Consider the following 19,535-nt stretch of genomic DNA (forward strand, 5'->3'; position numbering starts at 1 on the left):
TATCATGACATGTAATTAATTAATGTTTGGATTATGCTGAAATATCTTAAGATTGTAATTAGTAAAATGTTGAATTGTTGAAGTATTTTAAATTTTTTATGTATGTATGTATGTATGTATGTTTATTTGCATTCCTCTTAAGAAGATATTATCAAATATAATGGTTAAAAAATATGGTGGATGATAATAATTGAGTTTATGTTTTGACTGGTATGTTTGAGGCTACCTATGATTATAAACTATGTGAGCTATTCTGTTTGGGTCTTTGTGGTTATTTGCAGGTATTTTTAAATGAGATTAAATTTTAAATATAGTCCTTATGTATGGAAAACTCTGTCGAAATTTCATTAAAATTAAATAATCTCTTACTTTAATAAAAATAAAATCTCTTATAAGATGGATATGTATGCAATGAAAAAAAAAATATTATGTGTGATAAATATTGGGTATTACCGTACTAAGAAAGGTTCTTAAATAAAGAAAATTATCTTATTTACACATGTATGATAACTTAAAATAAGTAAAGATGCATTAAAATTTACATGTTGTTACAATTGGTAACAAAGCTTTTACTTGTGGTTCAATATATTTTATAAATTTGAAAGGCATTACCAATGAACAATATGTTGTATAGGATGATGTAAATAAGAAGAGAAACTTATAGGTGATAATTTTAAAAAAGGATTGTGTTAGATTGGTTAGGTTACCCTAGATAGTGTATTAATAAATTGATAAAATAATTGACAAAAGAATTAAAAGTTCTTGGAATTTTAAAATATTTAATTATTAGGTTGACAATTCAAGAATGATTAGAGATAAAATCAGAAAAGAAGACATGGTTTTTGAGGGGGAAATAGGTGACAAATAATAGTTAAAGGGCAAAGTATGTAAATTTTATTTATTATGTAAAGGTGATAAACTACAAGGAAGATGATATCTTGGGAAATATTAAGCAGGCTTTTAAGACAATATCATTATTATTTCACTGCTTACATTTGAAAATTTAATCCCCATTTTCAATTAGGTTGGAATTTGGGTGGTCTTTATTTGTTTTGTCATTTGATATGTAATTTTTTAATTAGATCATGCCTTGGACAATATTAAGATTTCTAATTTAATTAAGTGCTCATAGTTTGTTAAATTAAAGTTGTTTTGGATGAGCGATTGTAGTGCGAAAGGTTGATGATATTGCATTGAAAGTGTTAATAGAATGCTTGAACTAGAATAAAATAAATTATTGGTCAAAAAGGTAAAATAAGAGTTGATTGACTAAAAGATGTTTTAGCAAAAAAAAAAAAAAAAAGGTATAATGTGTGTAAGAGAATGGATAATTATATTAATGAATGCATAATCAAAATAAAAAAACTAATGACAAATATTAAAAATGAAAAGATAATTATTTGTGAATTTTAAAACGTGAGTTACGAATATCAAGCTAAAGTACAAAGTACAATTGATTCAAAGCATGAATCAAGTGTATAAATAAAATTAATGAATTTAAATTTTTAATCAAAGCATGATCCACAAGCATTTAGTTGGATTCATAGATCCAAACTCATAATTGAACTAAAGAAAAAATTATGAATAATAAAATGGGATATAAGATAAACTAAAAAGGAAAGTAATTTTTGGCAATTTTAATGAGATTTTTTCTCATCCTAACATCATTAAAGAACAAATAGGACATATCAAGAGGTTGAGATGGTTTGTAATTAAACTTCCTTATTTGAGGAAACTTCTCCACTAGGGTATAAAAATCAATGATAACCTCAAATAAAGCGTTTCTCTTACCTATATGCTTGAAGAACTTTAGTGAATAAATATTGTTGAAAAGTTAAAAAGGGTTTGTTGAAAAGAATAATGCGTCTAAGGATAATTTGGTGGGATTCCACAAAATCAAAAGATGCCTTTTGTTTAATTGATCTAACCGAAATTATTTAAAGATCTAACTTGAAATTAAAATATATTGGTTTACAAGACCAATTAACCAAGAAAGAGGTGAAATAGATAAATTATTGGAGTAACTTGTTGAATCAAAAATACCCACACAAAATGAGATTAATTTTTTTAAAACACCTCATTTTTTGTAGAACTTCATGAAAATGAATATCATAAAATGAAATTGGATCTCAAAGCACACCACTATGAAGATTTCCACCAAGCTTTATACGAAACATCGTAGATGAAGTAGACGTTGTTAAACTACCGGGGATAACAATAGACAATCTTGAAGTTTATTAGACTAATTCAAATCTATTATGTTACAAGCGGTGTGGTAGTCAATGGTGAAAGAGAGATGAACAGTTAGTGAAAAAGAAATGAGCGAGAGAAAGGGTTGAAAAGGCAATCACTCACGAATTTCCTTTTCTCTCTCTCTCTCTCTCTCTCTCTCTCTCTCTTATTTCTATATTTCTTCTCCTTTTGATCTTTGTGTGCTAGAATAAGGGATTGATAAATGTTGTCTTTATATTTGTTTATAAATAAAATTGGTGAGAGCATGAGTGGAAGAGAGAGAGAGAGAGAGAGAGAGTTGATTTTAGGTTTTCAAGAAAGAGAGGTTCACACTTTTTCCCTTGATTTTTTAATTTTCCATGCACACTCTTCTTTTCTCTATATCTTACTCTATCTATCTTAGGTTTTTTTAGCCGAAATGGTAGTTAGGGTTTTTCCATGGTGGCCCCCATTTTCTTGTAGGATTCCTCTATTATTAATAGGGCAATATTTTTATCATTTTCCTTCCAATTGTTTGGTCCTCAAATAACTTGATTTTATTTTGGTCTCTCATTTTCTTACTTCGTACTTTTAGCCTAGTAGTGCATTTTACTACATATTTTGATTTCTTAATTTCCCTATATTTTTTATATTTTGTTTTTTTCTCAAAAAAAGAATGTTAAAATCGATTTAACAAGAAAAGTAATTAAAAAAATACAAATAGACGTGAATGTGTCAAAAATTTATTCTTTGAGTTTAACTTTTTGAAAAGACGTCAACAAGAGAAAAATAGTTGAAAATTACAAAAAAAAAAAAAAAAAGCATGTGAATGGGTGAAATGCATCTAAAACATATATTTTTTTAATTTTTTGTTTTTCTTATTCGTGGAAGATATTTTAAAAACAGAGGTCATATAGCTTGGGTTATGAAAAGCACATTAAAATTACTTAATTATTCTTAAAAGCAAAAAAAAATAAACTTGCTTAAAGGGTTTTTTTTAATCTTTTTAATTTTTTAAGCATAGTGAAATCCCATAACTACCTTTCAAATCAAATTTCTTTAACTCACATCTAAGGTTTTTCAACCTTTTATTATGTTTTTTGGGCAGCACATGGGATATCGCCCGAAAACTAAATGTTATTTTTCAAGGCATTGTTCAAATAATCTTTGTGCCCCCTTCATTCTTGGGTAGTGCGTGTAGTCAATGAACCTTCGATTTGGCAAGGATGATCTTTGTTTTTTCCTTTTGTTTTCTCTCCTCATCGATTTCTAAACCTAGTTTTTTAAATTTTCAAAGCAACTCTTCAAATTGTTTTTTCTTTAGATTTGGTATCTACTCTTTTGATTAATAATTATTTTATATGAAATAATTTATATAATTAATTTTTTTAATCTTACCCTTCTTTAATTCTTTCTTGTGTTAGATTCGGTATCTATTCTTTTGATTGCTATTTATTTTATTTTATGTAATTTCTACAATTGATTTTTTTTCATAATTTCATCCTTTTTTTATTATTTTTTTTCCTATAAGATTTAATCCTTATTCTTTTAATTGATATTTGTTTCTAGCTTTATGCTTCTACATTAAATTGCTTGAAAATTGATCTTCTTAATTGAGCAATGTCTAGGATTTCATGGGTTGTGAGTTTGAAATATTAACCAAAGTTTAGGAGATTTCTTTGGTTTGTCCTTTTTTTTCAAGATCATATTTTTTGTTTTTTTTAGTTTCATTATTCAACATTTATTTAATTGAAGATTGTGCTCTATCGATTTTTTGTTTCTTTCTTTCTTTTGAATTTTCACTGATTTTGAAAATAATATGAGTTATCCCACCCTTTAACGTTAAGTTATTTGATAATTAAACTTTATTCAATATGCTTTCGATAGGGTTATCTTAGTATCACAACTAGGTCGCAGATTTTGCATGTTAACCCAAGTGAGCTTGGGTTGAGTTTTTTTTTTTTTTAGATTATATTTGTTACTTCAATTTAATCCTTCAATATTTTTTTTTTTGCTAGAAATTGAGCTTTGAATGTTTTTTTTTTTTTTCATTTTGCTTTCTATGAAGTTATCGTATTCACATTTATTTTTTGCTTCGTTATCATGTACCTTCAACATTTTTTTTTTAAATAATTTTATCTTTAAAATTTATTTGATTGAGAATTGGTCTTCATGTCTTTTTTTTTTTCACTTTCTTTTCTTTCTATGGGGTTATTTCAATTTTATGCCCATCATTACGGGGTTAACGAGTTAATCCGGTTTGACTTGAGTTTTTTTTCGTTGTTTTTTTTAAATTGATATTTTCCCTTCAATTTCACACTTTAACATTGAATTGTTTGATAACTGAGATTTATAGTTTTATTCAATTTGTTTCTAGCGGGCTTACCCTAGTATTTTGACTAAGTCGCATATTTGGAGTGCTAACCTGGATAGGCCCACGTTGCTTCTTTTGACTTTCTTTTCATTGTCTTTTTTTTTTTCCAATTTATTTACTGTTGTTGTATTTTTTTTATTCATGTTGTATTTTTCTTGGTTGGTTAGTTTTTTTTAATATCCCTATTTAATCATATCATACCTCATGTAAAGAAAAATACAAAATGACAAGGGTTATTTATGTGATTAGTATATATTAAAAAAAATCAGTCTTTAATATTTAGGATATAAAAAAAAAGTATGAAACTTGAATAAAAAAGAATTAAGCTAAAAATATTAATTTCGCATTGGTTTCAACTAACTATCTCTGTCTGTTGCACTATATAATAAAATATTAAAAATAGTCTTTCAAAATAACATAAAGAAAACTCACACTAAATTATTTATAATAATAGTCTTAAAATTGTCTTTCAGCAAACTATGTATGTTTAATATTGTGGTAGGTTTTACAATTTCAATTTAAAAATTATAGATTTAAAAAATATATTTTTAGTTATAGTTTTTTAAAAATAAGTTTAAAAATATATATTTGATTAAAAAAATTATAAAATAAATTTTTACATGCAAAATAAATAAAAATAAAATATTTATAAATAAAAAAACAAGTTATTTTAGTTATTACAAAATCAAAATTTAAAATACAAATATATGCGATGCAAAATACATAAACTATTATAATATCAGATTATCAAATCAAATAAAACATTCAAAGAAGAAAAAAAATAGCAGTACGTTCAAATCAAATTAGAGATCTAGAGTATTACAAAAATGTAAACACAATGTAACATATTATAATTCTATTTGAATATTTTATTTTTTAACCTAAATAACATAGTGAAAATACTAGTTTGCCTGCAGTGCACAACACATGACAAAGTTTCTTTAAACGCTAAAAAATATTTAGGTCTCAGGAAATTGTTTGTTACTGTTATTAAATATGAAAATATAATCATTTGAAAATATTTTTTTCTCAATCAAGATAAATCTTTTTATTAATCTTAATGAATTCAATATTTTTAACTGAAATTATTCTTTCTGTTAAATTTTTTTTTTATAATTATAAATTTTTTTTTAAATAAATATCAAAATAATATATTTATATTTTACGTATGATTGAAATATAAAAATATAATAAATGTGATAAAATCATGTTAGAAATGGATTTTAAAATTTTAAAAATAAAAAATATTTGAATTAAATTTTTATGAATAATTTATTATCAGTATTAATATTTTTATATCAAATACATAATAATAAAAAATATTAAACATCAAATATAAATTTTTTGATATAAATTTATCCCATATGCTTGATTGATGGTTGAGAATAACACAAATAGGAAAAGGCTAAAACGCAGCGTTTAGGGAGAGAGGGAAGGTAGTGTTGTTGGAGATGGTGCCGTTTCGTGGAGACATCAATGCCCTGAATCTCACTTCCACGAGGTAGGTTTTTGTAGATGCCACACGATCATTTTAACATTTTAATGTTCTCTCTCTCTCCAACATCGCATAAGGAATCCGGACTCTCTGCCTTTTGAAAGCTTCACCTTTGATTTTTCTCTCTATCGGTAAGCTGCAATCATTTCTGCGTGAAGATTATTCTTAAATTACTTGATTTCTTTGCTCTATAACTGTTACTTCCTCGTATAGATTTGGTTGCCTTGTGCTCTTCCTGTTTTAAGGCAAAAAGGCTAATGCTTTAGAATGCCCTCATTTCGTTTGATTAAATGCCTATATGAAACGTGCTTAAGCTGCATTTTGTCAATGATCTGTTGTCAAATTTGTAAGCTCTGTGTTTACTCCTAGTTTCCAGCAACCACCCGTTTGTTGGATTTTAATTTCTCATCAATTTTCGAATTTAAAGCTTCCAGTTATGCAATCATATTTCTAGAGACAAACGAAACTGTAATGTTAGGGTCTCGTGTGGTTTGAAAATCGACATGCTTGGTCTATAAGGATTACCGCCTGTAATTTCCTCACTCTGAACTAACAGTAATCTTAAATTTGGGCACAATTTATTTCCCTAGAAGCACTCTGTTTTCTGCACTGGGTTGTGTTTCTAAGTAAAGATGTTGGGCAATGGCCAGGACATATCAAGGAAACAATGAATCTATTGTTCCCACCCGTGTACGTTGACATCATATGTGGAAGTCCTCCATGAGAATCGTTGTCTTTGAAATCTTGAAATTCTGTGAGCTGTTTCTTTGCTCACAGAGAAAACATGGAGAGTTAGAATAATGCAAGTGGTTCAGCTCGAGCAACAAATGAACTGAAACCGACTCTGTTAGAAAATTCAATTGTAGTATAAGATATTGCACAGTGAGTCTCTTTAATAAATGGCTTTTATCACTAATACAAGGGTTACCGTGTGTGACATGCTTGACATCTCAAGTTTGTCGCTAACATCTTTGGTTTGGTGTTAGAGCAACCACCACCTCTTTCTTGCATGACTAGAAGTGCTTTATCACTACTGGCAAGTTCTATAACTTGCAAGTTACATGGATGAATTTATGAATTTTTTACTCCTTTCATTGTTACCTGTCCTTTTACTTAGACCATTCAGAATCTAAGTGAACAAAATTGTGAATCAATTGCTGATCCCATGGAACTAAAGTGGATCTTTCTCCTCTATGGGTTTCTAAATAATCTGCTTTACCCAGACATAAAAAAGTGAGTTTTGTTCTTTTAAATCATTATTTAGACTTGCCATTTGTATAACTATCATGCATTTATAGGAGGAACCACAGTGGCGATTTGATGAACGGTGCTTCTAGTAGCTTACGAACAGCTTTCTCCTATTGTGTACAGCAAGTGCGAAATTATGATTACCATCACTATCTCTGCCTCCTTGAACTTCCTCCTAACATCCGGAAGGCAGCATTCGCACTCCGTGCCTTCAATGTTGAAACTGCCAGAGCTATGGATGTTGCTTCAGATCCCAGGATTGGTCTTATGCGCCTTCTGTGGTGGCAAGAAGCTATTGATAAGATCTACGCTAACAAAGTAATTGAGCACCCAGCAGCCCAGGCTCTCTCATCAGTGATATCTGAGAATAGAATTAGTAAGGGCTGGCTGAAACGACCTGTTGAAGCTCGGATTAACGACGCTAGGAGAGAGGTTACTGACATCCCAGAAACAATAGAAGAGTTGGAAAAATATGCCGAGGACACTGTATCAACCCTTTTGTATATGACTCTTCAAGCTGGTGGTATCAGGTCCACTGCAGCTGATCATGCAGCATCACATGCTGGGAAGGCAAGTGGCCTTCTTTTGCTGCTTAGATCACTTCCATATCATGCTAGTCGCAACCGACACTTTTGTTACATACCTACTGAAGTGGCAGCCAAACATGGGTTGCTGGTTAAGGAGGGAGGTCGATTTGAAATCCGCTTGGATTTACGCGAGAGTCTATGTAATGCTGTATTTGATATGGCATCAGTGGCCAATGTTCATTTGCAGAAGGCTCGTTCATTGGCTGGAACAGTCCCCACTGAGGCTCGTTCAGTGCTTCTGCCAGCTGTGCCTGCCCAAGTTTTCTTGGACACCCTGAGTCGGGTACATTTTGATGTGTTTGATCCAAGTTTAGCACGTGGAGTTCTGGGTATTTCTCCTTTGTCGTACCAGTTGAAACTAAAGTGGTCTTCGTGGAGGGGAAAATACTGAAAAAAATTCATCGTTTTCATTCTTTGAATCAAAATTTTGAACCGGGTGAGCGAAATACAAGGGCATTTGAGAGAGTTTTGTTACATTTCTGGTTCCTTTACAATAAGGATATCGTCTTCCACAATAAATATGCTAATGACTCGTGGAATCTTTCTCTAATGATAGCATGGCATGCTATTGAAACTGTGTGAAGTGGTACTTGAAGTTTCGTGATCTACTTGGGGCATGGTATGCTGCGATTTTCTGATTGGGAGGAATATCTTGTTAACTAGATGCACTGGAGACACTTGTGACGTGACATTCCGAAGAAGGTTTTTTTTCTTTCCTCAGGCAACTTTTTCTCTATTTCGTTACCAAATGTAGTAATTTGTTATCCTATAGACTGTAATGTATTGATTGCGTTTAATTACATTAGTGGAGGTCCTTGCTTCCTTAACGAGATAAATTGGGATCAGGCTCTCCTACGACGCATGCTGTGGCTTGTATGCTTTTCTAATAATTAAATCTTCTATGGTAGTACATGGTTGGTTCTCTATTTCTTTTCAAACTTAGGACATGTTAATATGCCGGAAAATATTTTTTTTATAAGTAATTTATATAGAAAATAGATTTTAACAAAGTGAATTTTTTCAAGTGAATTATTTTTTAATGTTTGGTATTGTCATAAAAAATAAATTGAAAAACACTTTTTAGTGTTTAGCTATATCATAAAAAATGAGTTGGAAAATGATCTATTAATTTTTTTTTTTTCAAGCTTATCTAAATAATATAGAACATTATATATAACTATTTGATAATTTACAATAAAAAAATGAGATATAATAAGTGTAATGGTTAAATTTTTTTTTAATCATATTATATATTTATATATAGCTTATTTTATAAAATATAACTATACATGTAATATAAGTATTTTAAATATAATATTATAAATAGATAACATTGTTACATATTTTTTAAGTAAAACCTATTAATATTTTTTATTTATTTATAAAACCTCAAAATATTGTTTTAAGTAAGAGTTAGATATTTAGTTTTTTTTGGTATGAAGAGTTTGTATTAGAGATAAATAAATACATAAGTATCTTGATAGGTTTTTTTAGATAAAATATTTTTTTCTCAAGACAGTTTAGGCAACTATCCCAGCCCAATATATTTAATAATAATATATATTATAATATTATATATATTAAAAAAAACATTTCAAGAGTTATTTCAAAATATTTTTGATTTTCTCGCGTGTTTTTCTATCAATTTTGCATAGTATTAGATTGTATTTTTATATTATAAGATATAGATTTGATATTAAAAGACTTAGTTTTCTCAAAAATATTTCTAATAAATTTCAAAACTTTTAATTAATTTTCCCTTTCAAAAAAGTTTTCTAAGCATATTTTCATAAAAAAAAAGTTGCATCTTTCTCATATTTTGTTTTTTAAAAAGCAAAACAAATGGATATCGTAATCAGTTTATGATTATCCGTTAGAATTTGGTTAAAATATCAAAAACTCTTAACCAATTATTTTGTTCATTTTGTATTAGGGTTTAGATATAAACTTTAATATTTGGGGGGTGTAAAATTACACAATAAAGTACACCCTTAGGTATTAAAGATACAAAGTGCAAAATAAATATAATACTAAAATTTAGATTTTAAAACGGTTAGTACTTCATCCAATAAGATAGAGACTTTTTCATGAAGAAAGATATGCCTTAGACCTTTAAAAAAGACAAACGAATATAAACTTGACCTAGAAAAATAATCGAACAACAATGCAACCTACCTTGAGTACATGTTCAACCTTAAGCAAAAATTAAAAAAAAAAAGGTGCATATTGGGGCTTTAATATGCGAGGCTTATATTGTTGAAGATATTTCAACATTTATCCTATACTATTTCAAGCTTCACTTGAGAACAAAAATCAACCGCTTACTAAGACATGATGATGGCAAAGAAGTGACTTTAAGTAGGAATTTGTTAATATTTTCTCATCTTGGATAACTTGTACCAAAATTAAAACATTCATTTAATTTCATGTAGATATTTCTTCAATGTTAAGAGAAAATTAAAAAATAAGACGCATGTTAATGCTTTAATAAATGGGACTTATATTGTTAAAAATATCTTAATATTTATCTCGTATTATTTCAAACTTCACTTGAAAACAAATGTAAGGCCTGGCCCACTTCCCCTTGCAAAATAGTGTATGTTATGACTCAACTTAACCTGACTTTCATGTCTTACATTTTTATTTTGGGCACCTCACAAGCTCCAAAACACGTTTTACAAGGTTAGATATCAACTGCCTTAATATATCCTGGTTCTGGACACTCTTCTCTCGATAGGGGCGGGGGCATCTCCTTCCTTCTACTGTAGTTAGTTCATTTTAAAATATAAATATAATTATGTAGAATATCAAGACAAAATCATCAAAACTAAGTTATCTTTCTAATCTAAATCTAAGCCAAGATTTACGGGGAATTCATGTTCGTTATGGTGTAAGAGCCCGTTTGGGGCTGAGGTCGAACCTGCTTTTGGACAAATTTTGAAATTTTTTTTTTTGCTAAAATTGAGTACGGTTTGTACTTTTTGGATCGTTTTGATGTGCTGATATCAAAAATAATTTTTAAAAAATGAAAAAATATTATTGGCATGCTTTTTGGCACGAAAAGCTATTTGAAAAGCAACAGCTACCACACTCCCAAACACTCTCTAAATTTATTGCTCGAATAACAGAGGAGAGAATACATCCGCCGCTGAGGTTATTATTTTTGTGAGTATAGCTCCAGACAGCTAGCCTCACAGGGAAGTCCTAACTCTTAATTAACCCATCAATTCATAACTGAGCTGTGAGCTGTGAGCTGTGAGCTGTCTGCAATTTATTTTCCTCCCTAAAATAGTGGACAAAAATCAACAAAAGCCGGCCTAACCTAAAAATCCTTCCTCTTTGAACCATGTAAAACTACTTTTCCTATCTCTAAAACCTGAACGCCAAGCCCACAACAAAAGAAAAGAAAAGCAAAGCAAAAGATTGATTAACACGCTCCAAAAAACATGAAAACAACACAGCATCCATCAAAACACCCCCTCACTTGAGTTATTTTGGGACCCACCATTCTATAGCCATTTCGCTTACGTGTCAACCCCTTACTTTGCATGGAATCTTACATCGCTCCATCGCCCTCACTTTATAAACCCCTTCGCCGATTCTCTTCCAGCCAGCGGCTTGCTAGCTCCTCCTAATTTTCTCTCCAGGCTCTTTTTCTTCTTCATTAGTTTTTTTTCTTGCTCTTGACCATTGCTGCTGTGATCAATATCTCTTGAACAGGTCAACAACTCTCCGATGGAGACCCACAAGGCCTATTTTTTGTCGGCTATTTTAGTACTTGCGATGCTGTCTTTTCTACATGCACAGAGTGTTCAAGCCGCCCGGTTGAACCCGGTTGAACCAAGGATTCTTATGCCAACGGGGAAAGATGAGCCAGAAGTCGATGATGGTGGTGAAGAAATTGGCTCGAGATGGGCGGTTCTTGTGGCCGGTTCAAGTGGTTATGGAAATTACAGGCATCAGGTGAAACTCACTAAAATTAGCTAGCTAAGCTAGCCTGCTAGCCTCCCACCTTACCTTCTCTTCTTTTATAAAAGGGCAGGTGGCTAATCCATCTTCACGGACTTTTTAGTTAACCAATAAGCTTAGAAGCTGTTCGGGAGCTGTTTGCGATGATTTTTTTTTAAAAAATATATTTTTTTTAAATATAATGATAATGTTTTTACAATAAAAAATATTATTTTATATATTTTAAAATAAAAAATATTCAAAAAATAATCATTACTATTTTCTCAAAGATTCTTCTAATATTATAATTAAAAGACAGTAGCGATTGCTTTTATTATAGGAGTGCATGTGTTTTTTATTTTTTATTATTTTTTTTGTTGGATGTGAAATTCTTATTGATAATTGATTGTGGATATATACATATGTAGGCGGATGTCTGCCATGCATATCAACTATTAAGAAAAGGCGGGATAAAAGAAGAGAACATGGTGGTGTTTATGTATGATGATATAGCCATGCATGTTTTGAACCCAAGGCCTGGAGTTATCATCAACCATCCACAAGGAGATGATGTTTATGCTGGTGTGCCTAAGGTAACCACATGTATAATAAATACTATTGGCTTATTGAATTATTATTTATTTACTACAACGCATGGAAGAAAGTATTGTAGCTTAGAATCCTGTCTTGGTGGAATTTAAAAAAAAAAATTTGTTTTTATTTTTGATTTTTTTAATAATATTTTTTTATCTTTTAATATTAAATTTTATTTTTATTGAGTTATTCTATTATCATAAAATATATCACTGGTTTGGTGGATTAATCATGCTAACTAAGGTATTTTTTTAATTTTATTATTTAATATTGAATTAATTAGAAATTAGATTTTATGATTTATTTTATTTGTTTTTTATTAGATTATTTTAGTCTCATGATCCGAGAATAGTGCTTACTAAGTTAATCTAAGTGTTATTTTTTTGTATTTTTTTAATTGAGGATTTTTTAATTTTATTATTTAATATTGGATCAGTTGGTAATTGAGCTTTATAATCTGTTTTAATTTATTTTCTATGAGGATATTTTGATTTCATGATCAGGATCGCAAGTTTTGGCATTTCAACCTCGGTTAAATCAAGTTATTTTTTTAATTTTCTTTCTAAAAAGTTATCTCAGTATTATATCCTTCAACATTAGATTTTTTTTTTTATTAGGTTGTCTCTATTTCACGACCCAAGTTGCGGGTTTGACATGTTAATTTAGTTGACTTGTTTTTTTTTAATTATATATATTTTTTAATTTCATTATTTAATATTGTGTTCAATTGAGAATCAAACTTCATGATTTATTTTGTTTTGATTTTTATGAGGTTATCTCAACTTGATAATCTAGTAATACTACTTAATGGGTTGACTTTGATAATTTTTTGTGTCATTTTTGTAATTAAATTTTTTACAGATTCATCTTTCAACATTGGATCCAATAAGATTGATTAAGAATTGAACTTTATAATTTATTTTGATTTGTTTTTTATGGGGTTATCTTAGTTTCATGACTAAAGTCGTGGATTTAACAAGTTAATTCAAGTTAAATCATGTTATTTTTTTATTTTCTTTCTATCAGTTTCATGACTCGATTCATGGGTTTGGCGGATTGACTTGGGTTATTTTTTATGTTTTTTTAATTGATTTTTTTTTTAGTTTCATCTTTCAACATTGGATTAGTTAAGAATTGAACTTCATAATTTGTTTCAATTTTCTTTCTAAGGGATTATCTTGGTGTTATAATCCGAGTTTCAAATTTAAAATGTTAACTTGGATCGTTTTTTTAAGGTTATTTTTTTAATTGATTTTTTTTTAATTTCATCATTCAACATTGAGTTAATTGCAAATTAAGCTTAATAATTTTTTCTTATTTGTTTTCTATAGGGTTATTATAGTCTCATAACTCGAGTCACGGACTTGACATGTTAATTCGGGTTAACCTAAGTTAATCTATTATATTGTTATCTTAATATAAAAAAATGTCATATTGAAATTTTTTTAGAGTTAAACTATGTTTTTAAAGGTTCTTCAAGTTGCTTTTGAACTCACAAAATCAATTATATCATTTCGAGTCATCCTCACATGGTTTATTTTTCTTTTTCACTAAAAAAAACATTAGTAATATTTGAATATTTTTTTTATATTGAAGAAAAATTTAACCCGACAAACAGTTTACCAGTGTAGTATTTTCTAGTTTATATTATATATACACACATTGCATGTTACAACAGGAATTATATGGATTGCCAACAGTAGAAGCTATCATTTTATGGGAGAACTGAGGAGGGGAAAATGAATGGCGTCTAATTATCATAATCTCTTCGGACCCCACTTTGGTGGGATCCCATGTGTTTTTTTCCCTCTGTGGTTAAGGTTGTCTTTTTAGTATTAATCATGTCTACCATGTTTGAAGCTTTTGGTTGACATGTTCCATCCTAAATTCGTAATTGATAGTGATTGGTTCTGTGATGCCAGCCTTTAATCTGCATCCAAGTTGCGTTCTTTGTAAGATTTGTAATTCAACCTTATTGGTCTATCCGAAATATCCAAAGAATATGACATAATTTTATAAATATTTATCTGAAAGGAAAAGGACACCCATTTTCGGATTTACTTCAGTATATTAAACTATGATTAGAAAATGGACTTGTCTTAAGAAACAAAAACTTCTTGAATTACAATATTATTAAGGTTCACATATTCACCCTCGATTAATATTCATTTTAATTAATTGCTGCTATTCTAGCACCTTTTAAGAGTGAGTTTTAACTTGTTTTTTTGTTAAATTTTGAAAATATTTTTGCTTTAAATTAATTTTTTTAAAATTTTTAGATCATTTTAAGCTTTTGATATCAAAAATAAATTTTTAAAAATAAAAAATATATATTATTTTAATATTTTTTAAAAACAAAAATCCTTTTAAAAAAACAAGTTATCGTATCCCAAACACTATTCATCTGCAATTTTCTTATCAGTTGGTAGCATGTCATGAACTGCTACTGGCAATATTTGAGTGCCTGTGTGATGTGAATCTCTCAACTCCTGCTAGTTGCAGCTATAGAAAACTAAACAACACGGTTTTCTGATTTCTGAAGAAAAAAGTAAAATATAATCAAGGAATTATCGATAAACAGTGAGGTGGTTTTAGTCACTTTGGCCACATTATTTTTTAATTATTGATAGCCGGTCCGGTCTATTTTTTAATTATTGATAGCCGGTCACCTGTTTGGATTTGGACTAAAGGCTTATGACCAAATTGAGATAATTAATTATTGTTCTAATTGAAGTTATAAGCCATGATTTGGCTTTTAATGTTGAAATTTTCACTAATTGTTGAAATGCGTTGTCTTTTGTGGTAGGATTACACTGGTGAACAGGTTAATACTGAGAATCTGTATGCAGTACTTCTTGGTAACAAGAGTGCTGTCAAAGGTGGAAGTGGCAAGGTTGTGGATAGCAAGCCCAATGACAGGATCTTCTTGTACTATTCTGATCATGGAGGTCCTGGAGTTCTTGGTAAGTAATTTTCCCGCCTTTTTCATGATGCTCAGCTTCGTTTCCTAGCCTTCAAAATGCCAGTAGTCTTGACATTGGTCGTAAATATCTCAGTTGATAGCTCAACCATAGCAGCATCATCCATTTCACTTCAAATTTGCTCCTTTGTTTCGGTTTTAATCAAGGTTTAATTCGGAAAGAATGCATAACTGGCCCATACCATGTGAACACAGGAATGCCAAATATGCCTTTTCTATATGCAATGGATTTCATCGAGGTTCTGAAGAAGAAACATGCATCTGGGAGCTACAAAGAAATGGTAAAGAGACCATTTATTCTTACATCATAATTAGTAATTCTATAGGCTGCCGAGACAACTTACAAACAATTGCTTGCTGACAAGCTTTTGTTGCGGACAGGTAATGTATATAGAAGCTTGCGAGAGTGGGAGCATCTTCCAAGGGATCATGCCTAAGGACCTAAACATTTACGTGACGACAGCCTCAAATGCGGAAGAGAGTAGCTGGGGAACTTATTGTCCTGGGATGGATCCATCTCCACCCTCGGAGTATGTCACTTGCTTAGGGGATTTGTACAGTGTTGCTTGGATGGAAGATAGGTGTGTATAATATTGGCTCCTTCTGTCCCACTCATCACTTGCTACACAAACCAACCAGTTCATTCTTCTTCCACGGCAGTAGTTCACAATTAATAAAGGTCCCTTTCCGAGGCAATCAATAGTTTATCAGCGTTTATTCTTTTTTATTAACTCTCCCTTCTCCTGCAGTGAAACACACAATCTGAAGAGAGAAACGATTAAGCAGCAATATCATTCGGTAATGCCGACAATTATCACTAAACGAGCCTTTCTACACGGCTTAATTTGAATTTGTTACTGCTAAAGGGCTAACGTAACGCGTGATTTCTTGTTTCTGCAGGTGAAAGAGAGGACTTCCAATTACAACACATTCACTTCTGGATCCCATGTGATGCAATATGGGAACGAAAGCCTCAAAGGAGAGAAGCTTTTTTTGTATCAAGGTTTCGATCCAGCAAGTGTAAACTTCCCTCCAAACAATGGCCACATTGGTGCGCGTATGGATGTTGTAAACCAGAGAGATGCAGAGCTTGTTTTCCTCTGGCAAATGGTAAGTGCAGCAAATGGTTTGACCATGACAATTTATATTTCCTCAAGCTGCATAATTTGTTTTGGGTCTTGCAGTACAAAAGAGCTGAAGGTGGGTCAGAAAAGAAGACCCAAATCCTCAATCAGATTAAAGAGACAATAAAGCATAGAACTCACTTGGACAGCAGCATGGAATTGATTGGAACACTATTATTTGGACCTAAAAATGGTTCCGCCATCCTTAAATCTGTTAGGGAACCCGGTTCTCCCCTAGTAGATGACTGGAGATGCTTAAAATCAATGGTAACATAGCATCAATGCTTTGTTCAAGTCTCTTTTCCTTTGCTGCGCATTCATTTTATTATTAATTACTAGCAACATGTGAACTTCGAAAATTGTAGGTTCGATTGTTTGAAACACATTGTGGATCACTGACTCAGTATGGAATGAAACACATGCGAGCATTTGCCAACATTTGCAATGGTGGCGTCTCTCTAGCCTCCATGGAGGAAGCTTGTGTGGCCGCTTGTAGTGGCCATGATGCTGGGGAACTGCATCCTTCAAACCAAGGTTACAGTGCCTAATAGCCGGAAAATCTGGATTTAGCTTTCAGTATTCTGAATATGTTATTGTACATACTGTTAGATGGTTTATCTCGGCAATAGCATTTCTATACCCAGGTGTTCTTAGTGGGTGATATTTGTGAAAAAGGAAATAAGGCTTTCGCCCTCACTACTTGTAAATATAAATTTCAACTTCTATGCATGTGTGGCTTGTTTTCCCATAAAACTGTCTCGAGATCTGTTCCCTGTATGTCTGTGATTTCTGAGGACCTGCTAACCAGAGTAATCTTATCATAACAACAAAAATGAAGGGGCTATCTTGGCTATGGAGATGAGTTCTAAAGACCTTTTATGGAGACCAAAAGGTTACAAGACATCAATGAGCTTATGAAGTTGGTTTTCTCCTGAAATATTATATGTGGATCTTGTCTAAGCCCGAGATTCAGTGTAAAGGAGTGGGAGTAGGGCACCGAGAGTTGCTAACAAAGCCCAGATGTACTTAATTCAAGGTCACTTCGACGAAGATGTTTGCAGCCCAAAAGTCACTTATTCGCTTGTCCCTTTTACATCCTTTTATTTAAGAAAAAAGTTAATTAATTTAAGAAAAGTTAATCAAACTAAGATCACAGTGACTTTTTTTTTTTTTCAAAATATAACAGTATATTTGTAGGGATAAAATAAGATTCATGTGTATATATTCATTAAAACAAAAGGTAAAAGAGGTCATTATTTCTCAAAATATAACAGTATATTTTATTGCATATACATTTACATTTTATTAAAGATACACAAAATGATTATTTTGTTATTATAAAATAAAATAACTTTGTTTGAAGGTTAATATGGTCTTTTTCATGAGATAAAATTGTCATTAAATTGACAAGGAATATCTCGGTCGAATCATATTTTTATTGCATGATAAACATTACTAAGTAGCTATTAAAATTAAAATTTATTTAATTGGTTTCATGGAGTTTTTTTTTTGAAATTTTATTTTAATTTGAAAGTTAAAATTTCTAAGTTATTCTTGAATTCTAATATTTTTAGGCTTGTGTTTAAGGGCTTGTCATTTCATCTTGATTTTGTTGTAATTATCAAGTAGAGTCAAGGCAATTCAAAAAAATTTAGAATTTAAAACATTATTAAAAAAAATAAATTATTGGTGTGTGTTGCATGAGCTGACATATGGGAGGTGCCCACACTCTTTTGAAGGCACATGCACATGCAATGCCTCTCGACAATAAAAATGGATAACCACGATGTCACTTTAAATATTGAGTGGTAATGAATCCTACGGTATAATGACTAGATGATTATTCATGGTGATTCGATTGTTATTGAATTTTTATTTTTCTCCCATCTCTTTTCTCTTTCCTTGGGAATCATGTTGGACAAACCAAAATTAAAAGTCATCCTCTCATTTGTAATCCCTATTTTTTTAATTGCTCATTTTTTTTTTTTAATCTTTTTATTTATTTATTTTGTTTTTCAATCTCAACCCTTGGCATTTGGTTCTATTTTATTTTTATATAAAATTTGATCCTCATTATTTTTCTTACTATTTTTTATTTCATTCTCTTAATTAATTTTGTTTTTCAATTTTATCATTCATCATTTAGTTTTTTATTTTTTATGTCAAGTTTGATTATTATTTTTTTTTGCTTTTTTTTTCCTTTTTCTATTTGTTTTATTTTCAATTTCACCATCCAACATTGAATTTGTTAAGAATAAGGCTTTGTAATTTTTTGAGAGGGTGATCTCATTCTCATGACTAAGTTATTGGTATGAAATGTAAATTCAAATTGCATTGGTCTTTTTTTTTTTTTACTGATTTTCTTTTTCAATTTTATTCTCTTACATTTAGTCTCCAATCTTGTAAAAAAATGTGGTTGTACATTTGTTTTATTTTCAAATTTGACCTTTAAAGCCTTAATTGTTTTAAGCATAGTTTTAAAACCCGATATGGTCCAGGATTGGAATCGAGCCAGGTTTAAGAAAAAATAAGGGAAGTTAAAAACCCAAATGACCCGGTCAAAAACCATGTTGCAACTCATTGACTATATTTTTAACCAAAATGATGTCGTTTTGATTTATAAAAAAAATTAGGATTTTCTTGGGTGACTCGATCAAAACCCGGTGACCCGGACAAAACTCGTGACCTGGGCCTTGGGTTGGGTCGAATGCTGGGTCGAATTTAAAAACTCTAGTTTTAAGTCAATGAAACTAATTTTTTTGTTTACTAAACTTAGCATTAACCGAGCGCTATAATGTTTCTCGAAATCGTAAAATCCACATATTTAACCAATTGAAATAAATCATCAAGTCCATTTTCAAATAAACTCGATGATAAAGGATCAATTTGAAAAAAAAATATTAAATGGAGTAATGAAAAAATTCAAAGGACAACAAAAAAGAAGGATAAACATTTTTCCCTACTTGCTCAATTC

General features: G+C 30.3%; 2 protein-coding genes across 3 annotated transcripts; both read left to right on the plus strand.

Annotated features, from left to right (window-relative positions):
- The first annotated feature begins 5,971 nt into the window (after positions 1-5,971).
- LOC118036110 (uncharacterized) lies at positions 5,972-8,825 on the plus strand. Of its 2 annotated transcripts, none has more exons than XM_035041820.2 (2): positions 5,972-6,211; positions 7,379-8,825. In XM_035041820.2, exon 2 carries the CDS (start codon positions 7,401-7,403, stop codon positions 8,304-8,306), a length of 906 nt encoding a protein of 301 aa, XP_034897711.1. In that variant the 5' UTR covers positions 5,972-6,211; positions 7,379-7,400; the 3' UTR covers positions 8,307-8,825. The 2 variants fall into 2 exon arrangements, with proteins under 2 accessions (XP_034897711.1, XP_073265729.1); XM_073409628.1 differs by having other exon boundaries at positions 7,452-8,825.
- A 2,378-nt stretch (positions 8,826-11,203) lies between these two features.
- On the plus strand, positions 11,204-17,314 carry LOC118036111 (vacuolar-processing enzyme). Its single transcript, XM_035041821.2, has 9 exons — positions 11,204-11,878; positions 12,292-12,456; positions 15,264-15,420; positions 15,633-15,718; positions 15,819-16,018; positions 16,187-16,235; positions 16,338-16,547; positions 16,622-16,828; positions 16,927-17,314. Exons 1-9 carry the CDS (start codon positions 11,651-11,653, stop codon positions 17,107-17,109), a joined length of 1,485 nt encoding a protein of 494 aa, XP_034897712.1. The 5' UTR covers positions 11,204-11,650; the 3' UTR covers positions 17,110-17,314.
- Positions 17,315-19,535: the final 2,221 nt, after the last annotated feature.

This window comes from Populus alba, chromosome 1 (assembly GCF_005239225.2).
Source record: "Populus alba chromosome 1, ASM523922v2, whole genome shotgun sequence".
NCBI classification, from domain to species: domain Eukaryota; kingdom Viridiplantae; phylum Streptophyta; class Magnoliopsida; order Malpighiales; family Salicaceae; genus Populus; species Populus alba.